The sequence below is a fragment of the Trifolium pratense genome, linkage group LG2 (genome assembly GCF_020283565.1).
Source record: "Trifolium pratense cultivar HEN17-A07 linkage group LG2, ARS_RC_1.1, whole genome shotgun sequence".
Taxonomy (NCBI): Eukaryota; Viridiplantae; Streptophyta; class Magnoliopsida; order Fabales; family Fabaceae; genus Trifolium; species Trifolium pratense.
In genome coordinates this window covers 48,325,879-48,352,481 of record NC_060060.1, presented here as the reverse complement: position 1 = coordinate 48,352,481, position 26,603 = coordinate 48,325,879, and the positions used below count along the sequence as shown (strand labels likewise).

The 26,603-nt window shown below is 34.5% G+C and overlaps 2 protein-coding genes and 1 long non-coding RNA gene across 5 annotated transcripts; 2 read left to right on the top strand and 1 right to left on the bottom strand.

Annotated features, from left to right (window-relative positions):
- Positions 1-7,335: 7,335 nt before the first annotated feature.
- LOC123908453 (MADS-box transcription factor 6-like) lies at positions 7,336-12,772 on the top strand. Of its 2 annotated transcripts, XM_045959093.1 has the most exons (8): positions 7,340-7,711; positions 8,631-8,712; positions 8,921-8,982; positions 9,604-9,703; positions 10,225-10,266; positions 11,369-11,410; positions 11,661-11,767; positions 12,432-12,751. In XM_045959093.1, the coding sequence occupies exons 1-7, from the start codon at positions 7,530-7,532 to the stop codon at positions 11,742-11,744; spliced, it is 594 nt and encodes a 197-aa protein (XP_045815049.1). In that variant the 5' UTR covers positions 7,340-7,529; the 3' UTR covers positions 11,745-11,767; positions 12,432-12,751. The 2 variants fall into 2 exon arrangements, with proteins under 2 accessions (XP_045815051.1, XP_045815049.1); XM_045959095.1 differs by lacking the exon at positions 11,661-11,767 and having other exon boundaries at positions 7,336-7,711; positions 12,432-12,772.
- A 4,494-nt stretch (positions 12,773-17,266) lies between these two features.
- Positions 17,267-18,177, bottom strand: LOC123904833 (exodeoxyribonuclease-like). Its single transcript, XM_045954443.1, has 2 exons — positions 17,323-18,177; positions 17,267-17,275 (listed from the first exon to the last, which is right to left on the bottom strand). The coding sequence occupies exons 1-2, from the start codon at positions 18,175-18,177 to the stop codon at positions 17,267-17,269; spliced, it is 864 nt and encodes a 287-aa protein (XP_045810399.1).
- A 1,884-nt stretch (positions 18,178-20,061) lies between these two features.
- LOC123910218 lies at positions 20,062-24,260 on the top strand. Of its 2 annotated transcripts, none has more exons than XR_006810163.1 (5): positions 20,062-20,475; positions 21,607-21,651; positions 21,921-21,990; positions 22,853-22,952; positions 23,168-24,260. It is a non-coding gene; the product is annotated as an uncharacterized LOC123910218 (long non-coding RNA). The 2 variants fall into 2 exon arrangements; XR_006810162.1 differs by having other exon boundaries at positions 23,163-24,260.
- The last annotated feature ends 2,343 nt before the right edge of the window (positions 24,261-26,603 follow it).

Below are 26,603 nucleotides of genomic sequence, written 5' to 3'. Positions count from 1 at the left end.
AAAGAAAATATATTGAATTAGCCAAAACCTAGATCCATTCATCATGAACAGGAACCATGCGGCATACATAAAACCAATATTTATAACATTGCATCACGATCCAAAGCATAAGCACACCTTATTAATAGTCACACAAAATTTGATCAAATAAAAGATGTGATCAAAGTTCAAATATTAGAAAATAGATAGATGGACCAAACTCTTATCACATAAAAGTTAGGGAGTAGACTATATCAAAATTGTGACTATGTCAAACATTCCTTAAATGGTGCCAAAATTAATCAGAATATTAATTATTAATCATATGGCCAAGAAAACAAAATATTGGAAACTTTATATTCTTCACCTGATTGCCTGAAACTGGATCACGATGACACGAAGTGAATTCCGGCTCGTTCTTGCTCAATATTGTTGAAGCAGTGTATCACAATAAAGAAAATAAAGAATGACAAAACAAATAATTGATTTTAAGAGTACTGTCACAAAGCCATACTACATTAACCTCTTGAACAATATAAAGCTCATTGCCTCAAGTCCCATATGATGTTGTTTGTCAGTTTGCTTATCATACTAATTGTGCAATATTAATAACAAATAATTGTTTTATCATACAAATTTCAAGGACAATATACTGCAGCCCATGTTCATATAATGACACCTCATCGTAAAACTAATAATAACACCAAAAGTCTCAAATCGTAAAACTAGTTTCTTTTAAAACAAATAAAATATCACACCTCACGTTCTAAAATCAAACATAATGTTTCTTGGCCTAAACTTATAAATAAAGCTGCAAACAATGATACTTAACACAAGTATTGACCAAATAATAATAATAATAATAATAATAATAAAATTATCACATGTATTGGCCAAAATTAAAACAAGTCCGCAAAATCATGGTCATCCCAAAATCAACTGTTTCGATACTGATTAAATTGCACGACAAAATAGAGGAATTCAAGTTTCATATTGACAAAAAGAGATCACCAGATTCCAACATAAAAGGTCATATTTTAGGGTTCATAGAATAAGAAATAGGGTTGAATATATGTATATATCAGTATCACTTTTCAATCGTTACGGCCAAAACCAATTTAATATATGAGCCACAACACAAAATAACAATCAAGATTCAAGACCCATAATCAAATTTGAAATTATGTCAGAAGCACACGATTGAAAACAAACAAACCGCATACATCAATTATGTTCATATAATTCATATATTCAATTTAACAATCACAAGGGTTCCAATCATATAATATTAAGCTCTGATACCACATGTAATAATTAACAATTTAGAGATAGATATATTATATGAAATTAGAACACACTTACTTGATAATCATAATCACAAACCATCGTTACCGGAAGCGCACCAATATCGAAAACATCGATATATTAGACAAGGTCTTCCTTTGTACGTAGCTTGACAACGTGACGGCAAAGGGGACCTAGCCTATCTATTTATAAGATAACAACCCTAGTACCACTCATCATAGACTCTAGAGTTGGGCCTACACTTTGTTTCTACACAAACCAGAATTAGTGTTCAAGCTCATTATTACTGATCATAATTATCGAGCTTAAACATCATCAAATGGATCACAACAACATCAACCTATTTTTATTAAAATCAAAACCCACAATTGATTGCAGCCCACGGAATATTAAAAAATATTCTAACAGAAAACACTCTCCAATGTTGAGTTTAACTTTGTGTGCCTCAAAATGTGTCATGTTCAAATTGGATGAATTTTTTTTCTTGAAACTATAACATGAAAAGAGCTACTAGGATTATGAAACGTGGCCAATCTCAATGGAAGTGATACCTATGTCATGATAAAAAATCACCTATGGTTCAATGACATGTAGGGTATACGTTTTCAATGAGATTGAGGTGACACAATGACTTTGGAATCATATATCAAAAAGGAAGACATTGTTCACTTAATGGAAAACAAAATGTTGAACATTTCAATGGCTATTAGGAATCAAAAATGAAGCATATGTTAAAATTTCTATGAGGTTGATCGACACGTATCAGTTTTGTCACTTCCTTTAGTTATCTTCATATAGGTATAAATACTTTGATAAGTTGACATGGCTTGACAACAACCATGTTACTGTCTGATAAAGTGGCTGTTTTGACAAGAAAGCATCATAATGGGAGTGACATTTTCTTGTAAAAATTAAGAGAATCCCCAATATCTTTCCTCAATAATTCTTATTTTCTTAAGAATGTAACTTTAGCAAAAGTGATTTTCGGTTAACTCAGCATTAGAGTGGAAAAAGATTTGCAATAATACAAACTCTTATTCTGGTTGTGATATGTCAATTGTTAGACAAGCAAAATGGAAGAATTGAGACTCAATAATATAAAAGTAAGAGAATTTATAACATCAATATTTTTAGGTTTTGTGTGAAGAAATGGTGTTAAATTTCATTTGTTTTGTGGCACTCTAGTGAGGCTTTTTTTATGGCCCAACAATTATATCAGAGTCTAATTTAACTTGGTAGAAAAGTGGGAGAGATTTTTTTATTTTTTTTGATATTTTAAAGTTTGGTCACAAGATAAGTAAAACTTAATTCAGAATTGTTCCTACCAAAATTAAATTCGGGTTATCTCAAATAATTTGTACCTCAACACTGTATATATAATGCAATATTCTTATCAACTAAACTAAATTAGAGTTAAATAAATAAATTTGAAAAAAAATTTAAAAAAATTAAATTAGATATTTTAGGTAAGTAGAATTTATTTTAGTTGAACTATTTTAGTTGAATTTTTTAATTGGACTTTTTAGTCCATTATTTATAGTGTTTTTGAGACACCTTAAAAAAATTATTTATTTGAGTTTAATTTTCTTTATGTTTCTAGTACAATAGATTTAGCTCTCTTAAAGGATCCCACCAAACAGAGATGGAAAAATTGTCGTACAAGGGCTAAGAGATGAAGGAGTTAAATATATTTTTCTTTTGAAAAAATATCATATTTATGTGGTCGCATAATTTTTTATATATATCAAAATATTTATTTGAACGAGTAATAAACTGCATCGCTAAACTTTTTTGTATGGTAAAATTAAACTCTTGAAAAATTAGCCACTTCCAATGATCTAGGGAACACCATATTACTTGTGCATGACTTTTTGTACTATTTTCAGAAGATCTACAAATTATGATGTTAGCAAGGCACAACTGTCAAACACATATGGTATAAAAGCATATTGATTGTCAAAACATGTTTTCTCATGTTTGACCACCTTACGCGAAGCGGTTTTAAGTTGATTTGTAACTGTATTTGTAGATTGTTTTGAAATGACGTCTTCTTTTTGAAAGGGACATTTTTTGTCGAGTGTTTGATCGATAGGGTGAAACTTTTATTTTGGAAATGATTTCTAGATAAGAACCGTGACTCCCCTATTCCTTTTACGAGTCGGGTATTCACCCTACTAGCTTTATGCTGGAACCGGAAGAGTTTGTTAGGGTGTCGTATTGGATCTCGATGGGCTAGGGGGATTGGAGGTTCGTTTATTGTTTTGTCTTACCTTTGTTTGATCATTGCCTCTCTCTTCACGAGGGGTATTCTTCTTTTTCTCGTGGTGGTGATTTTGAAGGTTCTAGTTTGTTGGTGTTTTCTTGTAGTTTTATTTATCTGCTTGTTTTCATGTCTTACTTTAAAGATTATTGGATGCTGGTGGAATAGATTGCTGGTACCTCTTTGTTGTTAAAAAACTTCTCTTGTATTTTTCGTATTTTATCTTAATGTATAATATATTTGTCATTCAAAAAGAAAAAACATCTAATCAAGTTTTTTAGATTTATTACATTAATTATCTGATCTATATTATAAATCATATACATTAATTTATACAATAAATCCAAAAAAAAAATTTATTACGGAGGGAGTTTTTTTTTTTAAACAGCAAAATATATTATTATTACGGAGGGAGTACAATAATAATAAGGAAAATGCTCAATAGAGCGAAAAAGTATCTCACAAAGTCTCGCGAATGACATGGCATACTATGGAAATCGTGGCCCACATCCATAACACCGCTTTCTCCTTTTCTTTAAGCATATCTCAAACGTCCATATATATACACCATCTTATATTATACCAATTGAACGGTTGAGAGGTTTCAAGTGTATGAAAGACAATTTTCTACTTACCACCACCACCAACCACCCTTCCCATTTTATCAAGCTTGCCAGTTTAATTTAGACATCAACGCACACTTATTTTCTGGGGGTTTTAATCAACAAACTCATAACTTGGATGGCTATTAGATAGCTCAAGTAATAATACTTATGGATTGAGAATTTCATACATAAAACAGAATGAGTTTCATGGAGTTTATTGTCTTGTCTTTTGCATAGGCGCAAAGTAGTGATAAACAAATTGTGTCACTTTCATTTATATGAAATTATGAATCAGCAGTGATGGTAGAGGTAAGGACCATAACACTGGTTCTTAATCTCTAATTAAGCATTTGATTCATTGGTTAGATACTGAACTGGATGGAACGGTGCTCTTCTCCTTTTATATTTAATTTAATTAATTATTAAATCTTTTAGAAGGGAAAAAAGAGTGAGATAACAAATGTTGCGCACGTGAAAAAAAGTAAATGTAAGCATTCGTGAAATTTCGTGGAACAGGATTCGCACTATATAGCATCGCTGTAATAATAATATGATAAAGAAAACAATAATGAATGATAAATTAGACATAATTTGGTGATTGCAAACTGCATCGTACAACTTTTCAAGATAATATGGTTTTTTACAGATTTCTTAAAAAGAAAAATTAGACATATTTTGGTGATTTCAACCGCATCATACACAACAATGTTAATTAATGTTTTTTCTTGAGAGACCATTTTTGTAAGTGAGCACCACATCTTATTCTTTCCTTTCTACTTATCTCTTAATTCCACTTACTTTTGTTCGTTGGATGGGAATATGCAAGGTCTCATCAGAAGAAAAAAAAATGGCGGCAAATTGAATATTTCCAATATATCCTTCTGTCCCTAAGGGGAAAAAAAATATAAATACTATTTTAATTAAATTATTAGTTGTATTTATTGTTTTCTCAAACAAAGCATTAATAAATTGAACTAATTTATCTATATTTAATGGAAACATTATTAAAGTTATTATATCTAACGGAAGATGGATTAAAGACAATGCTTGAAAGATTGGAATTTATGATGTTCTTCATATATGTTGAAATGTGGGACTTATACCCGAGGTTTGACGGGCGAATATATTTTATTTAATTGTGGAAAGTGACTAAGATTTTTATAGATATTATCTTTAATAATTACAAATTTAATAGGAATATATAGCGAATTTAGTATCACCAAAACTGTAATTTAATTAGCTTTAGATGGTAGGACCATATCAATCATACTTTGGCACAAAGGCAATATGTGTGTTTACTGGCTAGCGAACTTAGTATTTCCTGGGGTGCTCCTTTATGTTGGTTCGTTCTCTCTCTCTTCTTGGTGGCTACTCTGGATGGTCGCGATGATTTCTAGCTTCTCGAAGTTCTTATATTTTTATTTTTATGTGGTGTATCTCTTTTTACTTATTATGTCTTTTTTTCTTCATTGAGTATATGGTACTCCTGTTTTGTACTCTGACTCTGGTTTATATATTTATATATATAATACCTATTTGCCATTAAAAAAAAAAAGTATTTCTTTTAAGTTATTTAGAGGTTCTAATTTTGGAGAACCCTTTCTATAGTGAGTGAGTTTCAAAAATATCTTTTTTTATGATGTTTCCAAAACTTGCATGCCTATCTTAATTATTGTTCTATAAATCCTAAATCAACCGACAATACTATAGTATTATTTGTTACTTTGTCTATGGACCAAAAGAAAAACAATTAAATTGACTAGGGAAGTAATTACATAACCATTTAAATCCTTTTATGAAATTTTTATATGATAATTGTTTTTCATTTTTTATTCTTTCTGACTTGGGTTGACCTAGTGGTGTTGGCTTGAGACTAGTGGTTTTTCATTTTTATATGAGGTTCCTGTTAAGGTCTCAAGTTCGATTTCCTTTGGTGTCAATTTCGGTGGACTAGTCCATACAGAGTAAAAAATACCCTGGCTTTAAACGGGGCCCCCGCAAATGGACGGTGGAGTTGATCCCCTCGAATTAGTCGGTCCTTGGACCGGATAACGAGTTTTCAGAGAAAAATAATTTTTTTTTTTATTCTTTCTGTATAGGAATTACAACTAGAAAAATTAACTTTGTGATGAGGACCTAATTAATGAGCAAATTAGGAAGAAAATCTCAACTTTAGAGTAGTTTTATTTATGTTTAATTTGAATTGTAATATTAATGTTAGTTTTATTTTAATTAAGTGTTAAAAAGCCTCATCCTTCAAAAAAAAAAGTGTTAAAAAGCCTAATATATGGGACTAGATAATTAGTCTTATGAACCATTTTAAGAATAATAGGTTGTAACTTGTAAGACTCTCGTTTTCAAACTATTAAATAAATTTGAATTTTCTCTTAATAAGAAAGGTTAGTGAACAACGTCTCCTCTTAGAATTTTTTTATTGAAAACTTTCTTCAATATTATCAATGACTCTATTACTTCCATTGTGTGATTCATCTTGAGCTTGTCACCAAGTAATGAAAACTAACGAAATAATTATTTTAATTAATTGTAGTGATCTAAAACAAATAATTTTAAAAGATATACACAAGTATTATCTCATCTAGATATTATTGATTTGCATATATTTGATCTTTTTTTGTCAAAGTGTGAATTAGGTTAAGTTAGTCTTTTTAATAAAATTATGGTCTTTATAATTGTTTTAATATAAGTGATGCATGCTAGACTCATAGTAGTTTGAAAATTAGGGAAACCTCCGCTTTACTATGAAACTCTCTTGGTCTAACATTATGGGGGCAAAAGGCACTAGGTGTCATTTGAACGATCTTTGTTGTTGCGAAAACACTAGTTATGACAGCGACAATGATTGTCTTTGCAAAACTTCGGCATCTATGTAGCGATAATTTTTTTGCTGCGAAAAATACATTTCACGGCAATTTTGTATTTTTGTCAACGACATTCGTCGCTATCAAAAACCTTTTTTCATATATATATATATATATATATATATATATATATATATATATAATATATCAAACATTTTTTTGTCAAGGTGTGAATTAGGTTATGTTAGTCTTTTTTTTTATTTTTAACAAAATTATGGTCTTTTTTTATTTTTAATAAGTGATGCACTCATAGTAGAGTGAAAATGAGGGAAACCTATGCTTTACTATGAAACTCTCTTGGTCTAACATTAAGGGGGCAAAAGTGGCTAGGTGTCATTTTCTAGAAACATAGAGAATATAGAATCTTAGTAGTAGTATCTTAACTCTCTCTCTCTCTCTCTCTCTATGCATATGAACATATTATATAATGAGTAAAAATAATTAGTGTTACATAGAACTAAATAGTGTATAATTAGGGAGAGAGAGAGAGAGAGAGAGAGAATGGGAAGAGGGAGAGTAGTTTTGGAGAGAATAGAGAATAAGATCAATAGGCAAGTAACATTCTCAAAGAGAAGGAGTGGATTGTTGAAGAAAGCTTTTGAGCTTTGTGTGCTATGTGATGCTGAAGTAGCACTTATCATCTTTTCAAGCCGTGGCAAGCTTTTTCAATACAGCAGCACTGAGTATTTTTCTTTCCTTTTCTTTAGTTTATCATTTTTTTCCCCCTTAACTATCATCTTCAGTTCCCATGAAAAAAGAGTCTGAAAATTCAGAATTCAATTAGTTAAACGATAAATAAAATTCGACTAATAATTATTCGGTTATATAATTTGAAATATTTATTTTTTTTTAATTAGGTTATAATTTGAATTCATACGCTAGCTATATGTTTTTTTTTTGACCTTACACTAGCTACTATATGTTATTGAGATGATATGTCTTAAGTATTAAAAAATTAAATAGCAAACAAAAATTAGAGACAAAAAGATTAATTTTAAATTTTGGCATCTTAAATACTATTGATATATAGTTTTGCAATTTTTTTTTGTAATGATTACATATGAATTTAATATATTATTATATGCATATAAAATATTTGTTGTTAGTTTTACTTTTTTGATTTAATTAGAATTAGGCTTAGATGATTGATCAATCAATTTATTTATGCCATTATGATAATGTTTTCTGGAATTTGTGAGGAATAAAAAGATGACTTATGATGGAATAAGAGTCAAAAGAAAAAAAAAATCAACATGCAATACAGTAAAATACTACACATATAGACCACAAAAAATAGTCTTCTAAGAAATTTGCATCTTAAACATGAAAATATTATTTTTAAAAAGGAACTAAACATTTTTAATTAGTTAATATAACTGCAAAATACAAATTAATATAATTTATTTTTACTTTTTTGTGGAAAACAAAAAATCATCATTTAAGTTTTTATGTATATTGCAATTTAAAAAATTTGGGGCTAAAATTGCAAGTTTTTGAAATTTAGAGAGTCAAAAGTGCAATTTAGACTATTTTATAAAAGCAATATTTCACAAATTATTATTAGTTAACTAATTGTTTTGATTTATTTTAAATTGTTTTCAGTATCAACAAAATCATTGAAAGGTATCGCCAATGTCGTTACAGCAAGTTACAAGCTGAAAACTTAGGACACAATGACTCACAGGTTTTCTCTTCTTTTTTTACCCTCAACTATTTTTTTTTTTTGACAAAATCTTACATCTACTTTTTTTTTACCAACTAAATCTTCTAAATAAAAATGTAAAAACAGTTTTGTCAAAAAAAAAAAAAACAAAATTATCAAAATTGTGTCAAAGAAAAATACAATTATCAAAATTAAGTGAATTATTTTAACTTCTCATTGTGATTTGCAGAATTTATACCAGGAGTACTTGAAACTAAAGGCAAGATATGAATCTCTTGACCGAAAGCAGAGGTACGTAATTATTTATTAAATATAATTCAACATATTTTGTTTAATATTTCTTTTGAGGAAATATATTTTATTTAGTGAAATAAGTTAATTTTGCTTTGATGACAAAAAATGTACATCAACCATGTTTGTTGGAGAAGTCACAGTCTTATGATATGCTTAAATAAGAAATAAATCCTCTCCATTCTTTTTCTTTTATGTTTATTGAATTTTTACATCTCGGTTTTTAATCAATTTTTCTCCATTTGTTTTTCAAATTCGCAATGTTCATCTCCGTTCTTAATCCTCTTTCTACATTTTGGCTCTTTTTTACATAATATTTTGATAAGCAAAGGATTAAATTATAAGGAGTACAAGGGGTACTCAGTCCTTATAATTCAAAGGAAAACACCTCGTACCTACGAAATCTATACATATTTTAGAAAATAATAATAGAAAAAACAAAATTAGTGTGATAAATTAGTGACGGAAAATAAAAATCAGTGTTTAATTTCTGGTAATTAATTAAATTTAGTGATGGATTTAGAGAGAAATTTCACATTACTCCTCTCTAAATAAAATGATTTGTTTAAATGTCGTTCATCTAAGGGAACAACTTTAAATATTTGTTTTTGTTGTTTAAAGGCATATTTATGGGGAAGACCTTGAGGAACTTAGCATGAAAGAATTGGAGAGCCTTGAGGAACAGCTAGACATAACGCTCACACAAGCTCGACAACTACAAGTATTATTACTAAACACGAGTAGCACTTTTGTATATGGTTTGTTCTAAATTACTCTCAAAGAATTGAAAATATTTATTCAACAACGAATGAATATATGTCATATGAGTAGAATTACAAATAAAAGTTAATTTGTTAAAACTGCATCTAAATTAACTTGTGTGACATGTTGCTATTATTAGATAAATATTTTCAATTCTTTAAGGGGTAATATAGTATGTATCATCTTTATATATTGGTTTTTTTTATTATGCTTTTCTTATAACCAACTATGATTAGGTTTTTGACATTAATTACGGTAGGTTAATCCTTGAGTAGGTAAATAATCTTAATTAAGTATTCATTCCAGTCATTATTATAAGCAAAAAAAAAAAAATTAAGTTCATTGAAAAACTGATGTATCTAATCTATAATATAGGTCAGTTACCGCATGCTTTGCATCTATTACCATACCACTTTTGTTGCTAAATTATTATTACTGTATTTTTTTTAACATGATTATCATGTCGTTGTAAAATTGCAGATAAAGAAGCTATCAGCACGAGCAGAGGAACTACGTGAAAAAGTATGCAATTATTTAAATTATTTATTGCTTCTTTTTTGTTGATTTGTTTTTGCTTGTTCTATTGATGCAATGTTAATTGTTTTTGCTTTTTTTTTTTTGTCAAGTTTTTTTTTCCTTCTTCTTGTTTTATTAATGCTTGAGTCAACTATTAATATTTTCCGACAATAGGACCACTTGAACTCTTTGGCACTCAAATCTTTGCTAGATGGACAAAAGTTAAGGTAATCGAGAGTAGAGCTATCAAAATAGACCAATCCACTAAGGCCAAATAAATATAGAATTTGGACCTAAGAATATTAGTCCTGTTCCAAAAAACCCAAATTAAAATATCAGTTTTTTGCCCTGCCCCGATAAAATCCAAAGTCCATTCATGTTGGTTAGTTTAGGGCCGATCCGCTAAGGCCAAATAAATATAGGATTTGGACTTAAGAATATTAGCCCGGTTCGAAAAGAACCGAATTTAAATGAGTTTTTTTCCCTGGCCCAATAAAACTCGAAGCCCATTCAGGTTAGTCAGCTTAGGGCCGAGTAGTTCGTTTTTAATAGCTCTAGAGCTGTCGAATAGGCTAGCTTGTATGGCTCGGCCTGTATGGCTAGCCTGTATTGGGCCTTAAAATATTAGCTCAAATTTTTTAGGGCTATTTAGCCTAGCTCGAAAAAGCCTGAATTTAAAACATGGGTGTTTGGCCCGGAAAGATTAAACTCGAAGCCCATATGGGTCGGCCCGGTGAAACCCGAAGCCCATATGAATTGGGCTGTTTAGTGTCGGGTAGCCCATTTTAACAACTGTAATTGAGACAATCGCTTTTAGTCTAAAAAATATCATAATTTTGATAATAAGGCATCAAATCTACTATTTTTAGGACCGAATTATCTATAGTTATTGACTCAAATCTCAAATTCGGTAATTTTAATTTCAAAAATAATATCTATTTAAAATTTAAACAATTTGATATCAAATTCTGAATCGAATGAGCATGTAGTCACTCAGTATGAATGTGTGCAGTAAGAGACTAGAAGTAGTCCAATTTTCTATTTTTATAATTAAAATTAATAAAATTGACTCCCTCACAATGACAATATATATAACTTCATTTGGCAGGTCCATAACTTAGAGGAGCTTAACAAAACATTGGAGCCTAAGGTTTTTCCTTTCAAAATTCATGTCATTAGTTAAGGAATACAATAAAATTTTGGAATGCGTTATTTTTTATCATCTTTATAAAAAAAAAATATTGCGGAATATTTTACATTATAATGCTCTTCTCTTCATATATTTAGATTTTTTTTCTCTATAACAAAAATATCCCATTTAATCAATCAATTCAATTTTTGGGGTGAAAAAATACAAATCCTTATGTAGTATGTACTTCATTTTCAAATTTATTTTGCAGGTAATAGATGAATTCTCAAACATTCTTGCTGACAAAACAAGCCATATTCAATTGGAAGCTATAGAAGCCAATCATTTTGAATAAGGGAAAACCTTGAAAAGAATCATGTATGCCCATTTTTCTTTTGTCCTTTTAGTTTGATATATATATATATATATATATATATATATATATATATATATATATATATATATATATATATATATATATATATCATATTCTCAATTACATAATATATAAGAAAAATTGAAAAATTGATCACGAAGGATTAGCCCAGTGGTGTGAATTGGGACACTAAAGAAGTTAAATGTAAGAACTTCAAAATTCAATCTCTTTTATTCTAATAAACTGACTACGAATATTTACTTATAAAAAATAAATGACATTGCCCGTTTCAATATTTGAAAGTCCCAACACACAATGCATGGCGCCCTTTTTTGACAAAAAGGCGCCTAAACACAGTGAGATATTTGAGGTTGTTCATAGCAGGGTTCGCTACGGCTGGCACATGTGCCCAACCAAGCATGACCATTGCCAAGATTGGGGGTGCAATGTACCCAGGCAAGATTTCAAAGTATATTTAAGTCAATTTATATTGTTTTTCCATTTATTGGTGGAACTAATCGAACCTAAAATTAGTGTAGTATACATGCTTTAAAATTTATAAGTGTAACAATAATTATTTTCTTCTACTCCATTGTTATTTTATTGTTGCAACATCTAATCTAACAAATTCTAACAATGGCTTGATAATCAAAATATTTGTTGCAGCTGGTTTTTTATACCATGAAGCTACTTCAAAGGGGAAAGTAACAAGAACAAAGGACGATCCCAACAATCACAACAACAAAAAATCAATGGATGGTTACAATTATCGTGGACACTAACCTATGTATTTTAAATACTTCCCACCATCCCTATAGTAATGGTTTATGGAAATTTAGTATAGTCAAATAAATATATATATTTATTAAACCATTGTTAAATAATTGTAACAAACATTCCAATCATGATATGCCTGAAAACAATGGACACATGAGTAATCTTGATTGTCTGTCTAATATATAAAAAAAATAATATAATATATAATAAAAGTCATCCAGTTACATAAACAGAATTTTATGAATTTATTTTCCTCCATTTTGTTCTTTTAGTTAAACCAAAATTAGGGTAAATGATTGTTGCTTAGTTCAAATTAAGAACACTTGCAAAAGGATCTATTTTTAATGCTTCCAATGCCATCAACGAAGTTTGAATCTAAAACATTCAAATTGAAAATATGTCATTTAACCGTTAAACTAAACCTTTGAAATTATTTTTCCTTAAAAAAAAAAAACCTTTGAAATTATTCTCCATTTTGCTTTATGGAGATATGATGTTAAAAACCTTTGAGATTTATGACAACATCATAAATGAGTTTAAAACATAATCAGATTATCAGTCTTGGTTTATATTATCATGTCCTTCTCCCCTTTGAAAAGCTTCAAACCGATCCATCCTTGATGAAACCCCAGCCAAATCTTGTTTTAAGTTACCAAACTAAATCGATTTCCCCTGTTACGATTTTGAAAAATTCTGATTTCATTCACACCTCTTCGTAGTTACATCTTTCCAAATCGTTGCCTTTCTTTTCTCTTAAGAGGTGTCATATTCAATATAAATTTGCATCAGAATTCTCTCTGAAAAATCACTTATCACTTTCATTAACTTTTTCATAACAATTCTCTGTACAAACTTTCACAAAACTCTTTGAAACTGTCTTGCATACTTTCATATTAGATTAAAGTTTCCTGAGCACTTAGAGTTTATTATTCTGAATTGCATATACCTATGATTATTTCCATTAACTTGATCATCATCTTTATATGGTAAAATGGATTGCTACAACCTTGAGCACTTGAGAGCATGACCAATCTTTTTCTTCTTTTCGCATATTTGTCTTCATCAAAATAACTTCAATTTAGAAGCTTGTCTTCACAACTTGAACCTGTAAATTGCATGCTCGATTTCTAGAACTTGAATGTGTAAAATTCTAAAATTTCAGATATGTATAGGAGGCGTTCGAGTTTTAGAACTGAAACGTGTAAATTACATGCTCGGGTTCTAGAACCTGAATGCGTAAAATCTGGAATTTCATATATGTATAGGGGTGCTCGAGTTCTAGAACTTGAACGTGTAAAATATAGTTCAAATTGAAGAACTCAAATAGAGTATTTTTAGAAATTCATAGGGTGTTCGATAAACTTAAGAGGTGGGAAACGAAATTCTCTAATAACATACCCTCAATCTCTTGGGCTTTTAGTTGGACCGAGCCTAGGTCTTGAAGAGTTTTTTCTAATGCAGCTTTTTTTTTTTCTTTTTCTAATGCAGTTATATGCAGCAAAATAATTATTTTAATACATAATTTCTATTCATATTTTTATGTTATATTACTAATATATAATTAGAAATAAATGTACTCAAAAAAATATAGAAAGGAAATTAAACATTTATTTTATAATTAGAATTTTAGGGAATAAACCCGAACCAAACTTCTCGGTGAGAAACTCTACAGTCTACGCACCTTTCGTAAAAAAAAAAAAAAAAAACTCTACCCACCTTGTTCGGTTGGACTAAAATTATCATTTGCTTTCTTTTTTTAATGCTCCGGTACACCTTTTATTTAATTTCAATTTTAATAAGTCCACAAATATATTTAGAAATATTTTTTTTGAACAAGCCAAAATGAGATATATATTAACTAAACCAGTCTCCTCAGCACAAGACGTACCGAAGTAGACTACAAAAGTTTACAATATGAAATAAACAATCAAAACATATACAAAGGTCATACAAGGCCCAAACAAAGTAGAGGACTAGACCACCAGCTATGGTAGTTCAAAGCTAACGTAACACTCGTCGGCTTCAACCACCTAAATGAAAATAGCTTGATCTTGTCCAACAAAACCTGGGGCATATCTGCTGAGCCTCGAAACAATCGGTGATTCCTCTCCGTCCATACAACCCAAACGCAAACAAGCCAAATGAGCTGTAGAAAAGATCGACGCGCTCGAGATCCACCTGCTGAAGATGTGAACTGAATAAAGTGATCACGCAAACAAACGAAATCTACCAAAGGAATGCCAATCCACGAACGCACTAAATCCCATAGAGAAACAACAAAATCGCAGGATAGGAATAAGTGATGTGCCGATTCAGCCGCACCACATCCAAAAACACACATGTGAGCTGTATGAGATAACACCCGTCGAGTAACCAGATTCACCCTCGTGGGCAACCTGTCACGCAATAACCGCCACGCAAGGATGGAAACCTTCAAAGGAACATGAGGGTGCCAAATGAGACTGTCTGCAGCATCCATAGTAACCAGAGCATGAGATATCAGGAGCTTGTAAGCCCCCCTAACCGTATAACCTGAGTCAGGATCAGGATACCACTGCCACCTGTCCAAAGAAAAGGCCTGCAAGAAAATGTTAGAAAGTAAAGACTGACACTCCCCCAACATCTCCTCCTCCCACGCCCTCAACTGCCTCCGCCACTCCCACGCCCCTCCATCCGCACCCCACCCTAAAGCAAACATCTCTGCCACCGTACACGATTTGTTCGCTGTCAAATCAAACAAGCGCCCAAACCGCACACACAAAGGAGAACCATCCACCCAGGGATCGGTCCAGAAAAAAGTCTCTGACCCATCCCCCACCCTCCTCACAACATGCTCCTCGAACCATCCACCCCCTGACTCGCCACCTCCCTCCCTAATACGCACTATCTCCCTCCACCACAAGGACCCCCTCTGACCTCCATCCCGAAGTCTGCCTCCCTCAACCCCATACCTCGCTGCCAACACTCTAAACCACAGCCCGCCGCTGTCCACCAACATCCTCCAACACCACTTGCCCAAAAGGGCCTGGTTAAACTCCCGCAACCGCCGTACCCCCAAACCTCCACTCTCCTTAGGTAAGCTAACAGATTTCCAATTAACCCAAGAAATTTTCCTAGAGTCCTCACACCCCCCCCAAAAAAATTTAATAAAAAGAGATTCAATAGAGGAAATAATACCTGAGGGAGCTTTGAAGAAAGAAAGAGCATAGACAGGTAGAGAGGTCAAGACAGATCGCAACAAAACCAGACGACCACCAAAAGACAAGAATCGACTCTTCCACCCAGATAATCTATTCTTTATTCGATTCAACACCGGATCCCAAAAACTCAAACGCCTCGGATCACCCCCAATCTGAAGACCCAAATAAAGGAAAGGGATCTTTCCCACCTTACAGCATAGAACAGACGCAGCTTCGCTCAACCAGGAATCAGAAATATTAACTCCAACCAACATGCTTTTATTAAAATTAACTTTCAGACCTGACATAGTCTCAAACAACACAAGACCAGCTCGTAAAGCCCGAACATTTGCCCAGCTTTTAACTCCTAGCAGGAGAGTGTCATCCGCAAACTGAAGGTGCGATACCGAAATCGAACCATGCTCGCTAATGCTATACCCTGTAAACAAATTTTGCGCTACCATAGCCTCCATTAACACGTTGAGACCCTCAGCAGCCAGAAGGAAGAGAAAAGGAGACAGCGGGTCGCCTTGCCTAAGACCACGCTTAAGAGAGAATTCATCAGTCGGACTACCATTAACTAAAACAGACGCCGTGGCCGTACAAACACACTCTCTAATCCACTTTCTCCACAAGGCAGGAAAAGACATTCTCCCCATAACATCATCCAGATAGCCCCAGTCCACCGAATCATAAGCTTTCTCAAAATCAACCTTGAACAGCATAAGTTCCTTTTTAGACCTCCGCGCCTCATCCACCACCTCATTAGCAACAAGAATACCATCAAGTATTTGCCTATCCTTTACAAATGCAGTCTGAGCCTCAGAAATCACACTCCCAATCACAAGACGCAACCTATTCGCTAAAACCTTTGCCAAAATTTTATAAAGGCATCCCACAAGCGAAATAGGCCGGAAATCGTTCAACCTTTGGGGGCTATCAACTTTAGGAATCAGAGCTATAAAGGTGGAATTTATACCCTTAGCAAGCCTTCCATTCCGATGAAAATCGGAAATGAACCGCATAATGTCACCCCGCATCTCAGTCCAGAAGTCTTTAATAAAACCGAAGTTAATTCCGTCGGGACCAGGGCTTTTAAAACTATCACAATCCCATACAGCGGATTTCACTTCTGCCTCTGTAAACGGTTTAATTAAACTACCATACTCCACGTGGTTCAATCTTTTAAACTGAAGATCCTCCACCCCGGGCCGATCCACATTAGAAGCCCTAAAGTGAGACTCGAAATGCGAAAACACTGCCTGCCTAATCGGTTCCACACCCTCAATAGTAACCCCTTCCACCTGAATTACAGACATAGCATTCCTTCGATGGCGGCTCGCCAGAACCGAATGAAAATACTTCGAGTTAGCATCTCCATCCTTAAGCCACAGAGAACGGGATTGTTGCCAACTGATACTGGCGTGCAACCGCGAAAGCGAGTGAATATCCACCGAAACCCCCTGAAGCTCCACTAACTCCTCGTCAGAAAGAGCCTCTTCCTCACCCTTCACATCGAGGGCCGAAAGCCTAGCTTTCAACTTATCAATGCGACTAGGGAGATTTTGAGTATGAGCCATGTGCCAATCTTTTAGCTCTGCCTTAATCAACTTAAGTTTTTCCTTAAGCACATAACCACCCCAACCATCGATCTGAAGGGAACTCCACTTCTCTCGCACAAACGAATGATAGCCAGGCACATCCTTCCAACACTTAAGCATCCTAGACGGACGGGGACCCCAATCTTCCTCATTTGCAGATAAAACCAGAGGACAGTGGTCAGATAGCCCTCGCAGCCTGGCTACCTGCCTACAGTTAGGCCAAGCCAAACACCATTCCTCAGTAAGAAGGAATCTATCTAGGCGACTCATCGAGAGACCATCCCCTTTAAACCAAGTAAACTTACGACCAATCAAAGGAAGATCAACCAAGGTATTATCTTCGATGAACCTACTAAAAGGAATGTGATCTAAAGAACGATGGTTACCCCGCACCGAACGACGTTCATCCACATGCTTCACGGCATTAAAATCCCCACAAACACACACTCTCTTCCCCACTAGCGAGAGCAGCCGCTCCGAAATAGACTCCCACAGCCGTTGTTTAGCCAAATCATCACAAGGGGCATAAATGTTCGCCACAAAAAACTCCTCGCCAGACTTAGTGAAACGACCATGACACCACAACACATGCTCACGACTCTCTGTCCACCACATCTCCACCTCAGAAGAATCCCACAAAGTTAAAATCCCGCCCGAAGCCCCCACCGACGGACGAAAGGAAAACCCGTGAAAAGAGCTACCCCAAAGATTAGAACAAAGGAGAACGTCGCAATTTTGTAATTTCGTCTCCTGCAGACAGAGAATAAAGGGCTTCAGTTCCCCCACCAAATTTCCCACTGCCTTCCTCTTCTCTAACCCACCCAACCCTCTTATATTCCAAGAGACGATCTTCATTTACGAACTCTCGCTCCCCCGGCCGAAGCAACCGGACCCCGACCTGGATTGTCCTTCTTGCCTTTGCCCGCCCTGGATAAAATATTAAACATATTCACGTTGTCTCCCTTAAACTTAACCCCAATCGCTTTTCCTATGCCCCAAACATCGTCCACTGCCATATGAGCATTTCCTTGAACAGCCACCCAATTCTTCCAGTCATTATTAACGGATCCGGATGAGGAAGACTCTCCACTGGAAACTTGGCGTCTCACTGAACAAGAGCGGTTGATATCGTCCCCACCCCTACGCCGCCGAACACTCTTTTTTAAAACTTTTAAGACCTCACGACGATCTTTGGGTGGCATCCTAGCGACTTTTTTAATACTATGAAGCGGGTGACGAAGGACCCCACTGGCCTTCCTTTTCAAAGGATCCTGATACCCTTTCGAAATAAGACTCTGAGCAGAATGACTCCCCTTCCTCCCTTTTTTACTCGCTGAAAAAATCACGCCAGCATCCCCATGATTCTGATCTTTTAGCCATTCCAAACTCCATGGCCCCGAGATGACAGAACGTCTTGCCACAGGCGGACAAGAATTCGTACGTTCAATACGAATCTTCCGGACAGAGGGACGAACCTGATCCACCACCACAACAGGTGGCCTATCTGGCTTAACAGCCTGAACCCTAGACTCTTCCTGAGGGCTCAGCCACACATTAGATGAGGACTCAACATTATTAAGACCTAGATTCGGAGAAACGGGTCTCTGCTCCAACTCTTCCTTGGGTTCCCCTTCATTTAGCTTATCTACGGATTCTTCCTCACACAAGCCTTGAACCTCAGCACAAGCCTCATCATCTAGCCCTTCTGTTATATTGTTAATCAACAAGTCAACCTCACGACGAACTTCCGGATCCCCATGTCCCTCGCCACAATCTGATTGAGCCGCCTCCGATCCGCTTTCCTCCTCACCAAGACAATAATCTTCTCCCATAGCATACCCCCACTCCTCCACAATCTTAACCTTCACCTGACCACCATCTACCAGAACACTCTCTACTCTATTGATGATGTCCAGATCGGGTGTAGCTATCAGGACCCTAGCAAAATCAAGTCTGTCCTTTTCAGTTGAACAACAATCCGAGCGCAGAAAACGACCACAATCAAAAACACAGAGCTTGAAAAAATCCTCGTTCCAAGCGTGAAGTGGAATCCCGTATAGGCGAACCCACGCACCTCTCCGATAAGGTTGCGCATCTGTTTCCCAGCGTATCCAGTTCGAAAAGAATAGTTGGAAAAACTCTTTGGCTTTATTCACCGTCCCTATAACATCCGTACCCACCAAGCTCCGCAAAAAAACTTTGTCAGCCCCCATAGGAATGAGAACCAAGTCATTAAAACCTGCATCCGCGATTCTATCCTGCACCAGAGGTACCACATCTCCATTGATTATGGTAGCCACCACACCGTTGCTAGCCCACTTCACATCAGCAGGTTTTGTGCGATAGCTCTTCAAAAAGCATCTACAATCCTTCACTGTATCTGCTTGCGTCTCAACCTTCTTAGGGAGCTGCACGTTCCCCTCTTTTTGGGTTGTCTTATGATTTAAATTAATCTTCCTAGTCCCAAGCTCCACACACTACTAGAAAACACAATTTTAGCCTCCAAAACTAGCGTCGGCCCCCGACACCGACGCTAATAGAGTCGGCCTAGAGTCAGATTTTCTCACGCTAACCAATTAAAATTCATTGTTTATTATTTTAAAACATTAGCGTCGACCTCACCGACTCTATAGAACAAAATGACTGATGCTGGGTGTTCAAAAAATTGGTAGAGTCGGCCCATCCGATGCTATTACTTTTACTTGAAAAATATTAATTCTATATTTCCTCTTTTTCTCTCTATTTTTTTATTTTTCAGCAAAAACCTTTCCAAATTCTCTCATTCATTCATCATTCTCACGTTTCTCTCTTCTTTTTACCTCACTCACAATAAAAACCCTAATTTTTTTTTCTTCACTCACCAAACCCTCACTCGTTTGTAAATCTGAATCCCTAAACCCATCAATCAGAATCCTCTTTCTCTCCGTTCATCGTTCTGAGAATCACCAAACCCATCCATGGAATCCCTCACTCGTATTCGCTTGTAACCCTCGTTCCTCTTTCCCCTCAAATGTCACCAATGATTCTGAGAACCACTTTTGAAATAGCGATTCTCAAACATCAGCTCTTGTCAGATCCCATCGATTTGAGAGGTTCTCAAACATGTCTCACTCACCGACGAAAAGGTTTCTCAAAGGTTCATTTTCTATTGTGGTGAGTTAGTTCTCTTTAATAACTCTTATGCAAATAAATTTAGCCTTTGATTAATTTTACTTTAATCTGTTAAAATATATTTCAGTTTTTATAAAAAAATTAAAACTTCATATGATTTTTCTGAGGATTTAGCGGAATTCTTTTGAGTAGAAGCACATTGTTAGAGCATGTGATTTTTCTGAATTAGAACTGACTATTGTTTCTGTCACTATATACGTTACTGATTTTTGTTAGTGTTCATTTTGGCTGATGGTATAAACTTAGTAATTAAATAAACACAATGGTCCTTCCTGCAAAAAGAGAAAGTAAAAACAATCAAAGTGATAATAGTGTTTTTCATGTTACCATTGGCCGAATTCATCTCAAGGACTACTATGTGTTTTAATTAAATGAAATGAAAGACTACTATGTGTTAAATGAAACATAGACTACCATGTGTTTTAATTAAATGAAATGAAAGACTACCATGTGTTTTAATTAAATGAAATGAAAGACTACCATGTAATTTTTGGCCCTTGGTTGGAGATAATGTCATGAACCATTGACAAATTAAGATTTCAAGAAGGTAATGTCTAAGGTGGCCTTTTCATGGTTCAATACTAATGGTGTCTGAAAATATCTTGAAACACTCTTTTAGTTTTGTTTGTGTGATTAGCAAATTTATAGAGTGTTGCTTCTATTATGACCCCCATGGTTTGAAGAATCATTGATGCAACACATGATGTACATGTGGTTGCAAAAGAGTGACTGCCATGTTTGACATGCTCAAGGTTGAGGTTTATCAACCATATTCTCCTCAAGCTTTTTCAATCATTACGTGATGGTTTTGATAATATGGTAAATTAATTAAAGCTTTCTAATTTCATTATTGAGTTCATCATGGGTTTGGTTGAATTGGTTAATTGATTTGAGATGTTAGTTTTAAATTGGGTTCATTATCTTATTTTTTTAGTTTCAGTAAATTAGTGCTCTTGGGCTTTCCATCAATAGGTCTTACTAATATACAGCAGCTCCTAGAAACATACCACATAAGGTGGTTTTTAATTCTTATGTAAGCTGTATTTTAGATATTTGATATGTGCAGCATTATTTTGGTACTTCTAAGTTAATTCATATTCCATTTGGTTGAAGGTATTGAATTCTGCTTGTGTGGAAAGCTATTTGTGAGCTTTGGAAGTAAGTCAGATGCTTCACTTGTGAATACTAGATTTGTTTTTAATTATGCTTTACTTGTGAACACTAAATTTGTTATCATAACTCATATAAAGTCTAGTTTTCCATTTGGGTAGTTGTACTTCAATGGCTCTCTCTTTGGATTTTGCTAATTATGTAGAGTCATTTGTTGTTCATTTGTTGAAGAATCAAGAGATGAATCAATTGTTCTTCGTTATTGATTCGATTATATTTTTATCATAGCTAAAATCAAAATCATTATTTGCTTTTAGATCTTTTGACAAAGGACTATATAACTCCGATCAGAAGTTCACCGTCGCCTCTTACAGCACCACTGGAGTGGTAAGTTCTTTAAGTTTGCATTAATCAATATTATATTCGTATATGTATAATATATGTATATGTATATGTACACATGTTAATTTTGCATTATTAGAATGACATATGTTTTGACAAAGGTACATAGTTCATCTCATAATAAATAACAAAGTCTTTCTCATAGGAATTGATCAACTTTTTGGGTTTTACTATATAGGATATAAAAGAAGTGAAGAGGATCCTATTTTGCTTCAGTTATCTCATTGGTTACTTCATCTCATTGTTTGGATACACAAAGAATTGAACCATTAATTGATTTCTATCTCTATAATCAATTACAATCTTTTTGTTTGAATTTCTTGCTGTGATTGTTAAATTGAATGTAGCTTATAAACTGTTGTTCTTTGAAAGATCAAACTGTGTGACTCTTAGTTCATAGACAGAGTATTTTGGTAGCTTTGGTCTCTATTGGTTTCAGGAATTGCTTGTGTGTAACTGGTCTAGGAGACATTCTCTTTTTATTTTGCTAATTATTACTACCATATTTTTCCCACTTCACTAGTTCCTTATTTTTTTTTCTTTTGTAAATGTCATTCATTGTCATTTAAATGTTGATAATTATTGACTTATGTTATAATTAAGCAGAGAATAAAAATCTCAAAGATGAAACATCCTCTAAAGCAACCCTAGATAATGTTTGTTTCAGCTAGTTTTATATTAATATATCTCATTTTGGCTTGTTCAAAAAAAAAAAAAGTTTGTTTCAGCTAATGAGGTTTATACCTAGCCTGTTTTTTTGAATTACTTTTAATTCCATTTATCATTGTCTTTGCTATATCAGTGTTGATTAACTCTGCTTTTGTTTTTTTAAAAACCGTTTTACCAGTCAATTGAATTCATAAGATATTGTCAAGAGTGTATGCACTCATACTCAAGATGCTACTCCTTTGATTCTCGGACAAGATTTTAGTGGGTCTACTACGCACGTAAGCTGGCTTTCATTTGTTTTATGATTGTTCAGCCCCTAGGATTTCTAAGCTTCTATGATTGTTCAACCCCTAGTATATCTTTTTCTTCTTTCATTTTTGCTTTGAGTATCGATGCCCATCCTAATTATGGTTTAAAATTAGTTCTCTATTTTCTATAAATTATCATTCACTTGTTATCAGCTAATTTATTTGACTGCGTATAATTAGGAAAGTGATCAAATATACAAGGAGCTAGGATTTGCGGACAGAATCACACTCATATAGCAGTGGAAAATAATGTTTGTGTACTGTCATTGGTAAAACTTTTCAATTTTTCTTCATTCCCTCATATTTTAATGATTTATATTCTTACTTCATCTCGGTTCTATTCTCTGTTCTACTTGGTTGAGTGTGTTGCTTGTTTAGATATCTTGTAAGATTCATAATTGATTAAGTGCTAGTCTACTATGTTGGAATTCTTGGTCATAGAAACAAAGCATCACTACTAATGTATGCTTTTTGTTTTATGTGTTGTTTTTTCTCTAGCTCTTTTCCTGTGTATTTGTTTCTGGTTTTCTGTTTTTTTAGGTGCAGGCTTATGGCGTTTTTCCCTTAGTGTATCCATCTGTTTGGGATTATTGCTGCTACTGGTGCTAGTTTAATTTTTGCTTTGACACTTTATTGGTGTTTTGCTGTAGCTAGCTGGGTGTTTTTAAGTTCTTTCTTCTAGTGTTTTGTAGTCCTTTAATGTTTCTTTGGTTGGGCTTTGGTCTTGTAATGGTAACGTTTTAGTACACCTTGTATTCTTAGGTCAAGACTTCTCATCTCTAGGTAAAAAGTTATTGTGGTCAAGACTTTGAAGATCTTGTTCACAAATGTTTCTTGTTTCTCAATTATTTCATTATGGCTACTATCTTTGAGATGTCATGCATGGGATGATATCCCGTAATCGTAACAAATGTCTATCTAGCATGATGGGAATGCAGGTACTGGATGCAATTGAGTTAATGCCATTTTATTTTATAAGATAGTATTAATTTATTTTGAATGATCTATTAAACCGGTGTATTTAAAGTTTTCCTAGATTCATAGGCATATTGGTCCAAGGATGCAGTATGAGTTATACTAATGACATTATTTTTGTCGCATTTCTAAGTTATCAATTGTATAAATACAATTGTGTTCTTGGCTTTCTTTTATGCCTTTGACTCTTTATCTTTGGTTTTGATGACCTTAATGAGTACATTGGTAGAGATTTTATGATTGTTATCTTTGGTTTTGATATTTTAATGAATATATTGGTAGAGATTTTATGGTTGTGAGAAATTATGGTCGAAAACTATGAAAGATAATAATTTTTTGATGTATTTTTAGAAATACAGGATAGGTTCCTTTCTAGGATGAGTTTTTTAAATTAAAAAATAAAAAACAAAAGCGTCTGCTTTAGCGGACGCTATATAATTCAGAAACTAAAATATAGCATCTATTTAGAGCAGACGCTACATTTAGCGTCTGTCAAGCGGACTCTAAGGGTGACGTTTTATAACACCAATATATATGTGTAGCGTCACCCAAAAATCGAAGCTACTAGCGTCTGCCTCATATACATGTCACTAGCTTCCGCTTAGCATCTAACGGGACGGACGCCAAATAGCGTCTGCTGGACGCAACTGTCTAGCTTCGGGCATTTAAGTGTCTGCCACGATGTAGACGCTAAGCTGACGCTAAGTACCTTGTAGCGTCCGCTTTTTGCCATTTAGCGTCTCTTTTTGGCCGACGCTCCAAAGCAGTTTTCTTGTAGTGACAACTATGTCCCCCACCCGCACTCCATCCTTAGGGGCACTAATCTCCTTCTCCTCTCTTGGCACAAGAACATCTTCGCGAAATGAATGACACTCCGGAAGCTTGATGCCCTCCTCAGCAGTTTTGGATGTTTCAATCCTCACAGAATCTTGCTTCCCATCCTTCAAAAATGGAGCATTAACTTGTTCCATTTTAGCCTTTTGCGGCTCCATTCTCCTGCCCGCCCTCGAATCGCTACGTTCGAACATAGCCACGCTTGCTTTAACGCAAAAGTTACCGAACCAGACATTGTTTAAGGCATTCGTCATTTTAGAAACATTCTTAACATTAGAGAATTTGACGAAGCCATAGGGTTGGCCATACTTATTCCTCTTTTTAGCTACATACACATCCTCCAGAATGCCACAAACTTCAAACCCTTTTCTAAGAAAAAACTTTGGTAATTGCGCCGGAAAATTTGTAAAGTAAAAAGAGACATACCGCTTAAGGTTCGAACCCGAAACATAGTCATCACAATGCTTGATACCAACATTCACATCACCACCATCCTTAAGCTCCTTGCCTCGTCCTTCAAACACACCACCCACATTATCCTTGCCGCCTGCATACATACCACCGCCATCAACAAGCGACATCGACCTACCATCCTTGGAACGGCTACGTTGCGATCTATTCGAGTCCTTCCCAACCTCCGTAAACCTTCTATCTCCATGAGACAACATCCTCCGACGCCGATGAGCAGAACTAGAGCGTGAATTGTACCGACTGCGCACCGAATCACTGTCATTCTTTCTCTCATAATCACGTTGCTGCAGCTTCCTTCCATGAACAGAAATTGAACGCGATCTTCCAGCTTCAAATCGCCTGTTATAATGAACACGTTGTTGCACTTCATCACGTCGTTCCTTGCCGCAATCAGTCCGGTCTCGTTCCGATCGATGACGATGATTCTTTCTCTCATGATCATACTTATGCAGCCGCCGTCCTTGATCAGAGGGAGACCGCGATCTGGAAGTGAATCCTGAAGCATGTCGCCTGTTGTTATAACGCAATCCCTGCTTCGCAAAGTCACATCGACCTGTGTTGTAATTAGATTGGTATCTTCCATGTCGACTGTGATCACGCATGCGATGAGACAGGAAGTTATGTTGATCGTGAAAGCCTTGATGTCCAGGTGGTGAAATCGATCTAGAAGAATAGTGAGTTCTGGTCTGCCTTGACAGAAATCGACCTCTGCCTTCCTCTCTACACCCTTTCCGACCTCGCCGTCTCACCTCGGTCCATTCTCCGCTATCTATCGAAACAACCCCCCGTTTCTGCCTTACTTCCGGTGAAGGCGGTGACCGTAACGGCTGCCCTAGGTGTGCCCTAGAAGCACCGCCTCTCTCTCTCTCTCTACCTCTCTCTCTCATTTTTTTAAATACGTATTATTTATATTTAGAAATATTAATAAACACAATTTGTAAACCTATCACAATTGTCCACCTAAATAAGTGTATCGGTACACATTTAAATATGCTATATATGTATCGAAGAATTCACTTTTTTTTTCTAATAAAATTATAATTTTTTTTGTTCAAAAAATTATCATATTGTTATTAAGTAGTAAAACATTAATTTCAAATATTTTATACTTTTATTAACATTTCAGGTATCAAACTCAAACCATACCTTTAATTTAACAACAAAACATCATTCAATGAGGACCCCTAGCTAGTCATCTCTAGTTTTCAGTCTGTTTCCTATGTTAATGTTAATGCTACTACTTGTTTTTGTTTGAATTTCCCGCTCTATTCCTTTGACGATTAATTCAACACCTTCAGCTTTAGCTAGCATACATTATGGTGTACAGTATTAATGTTGATT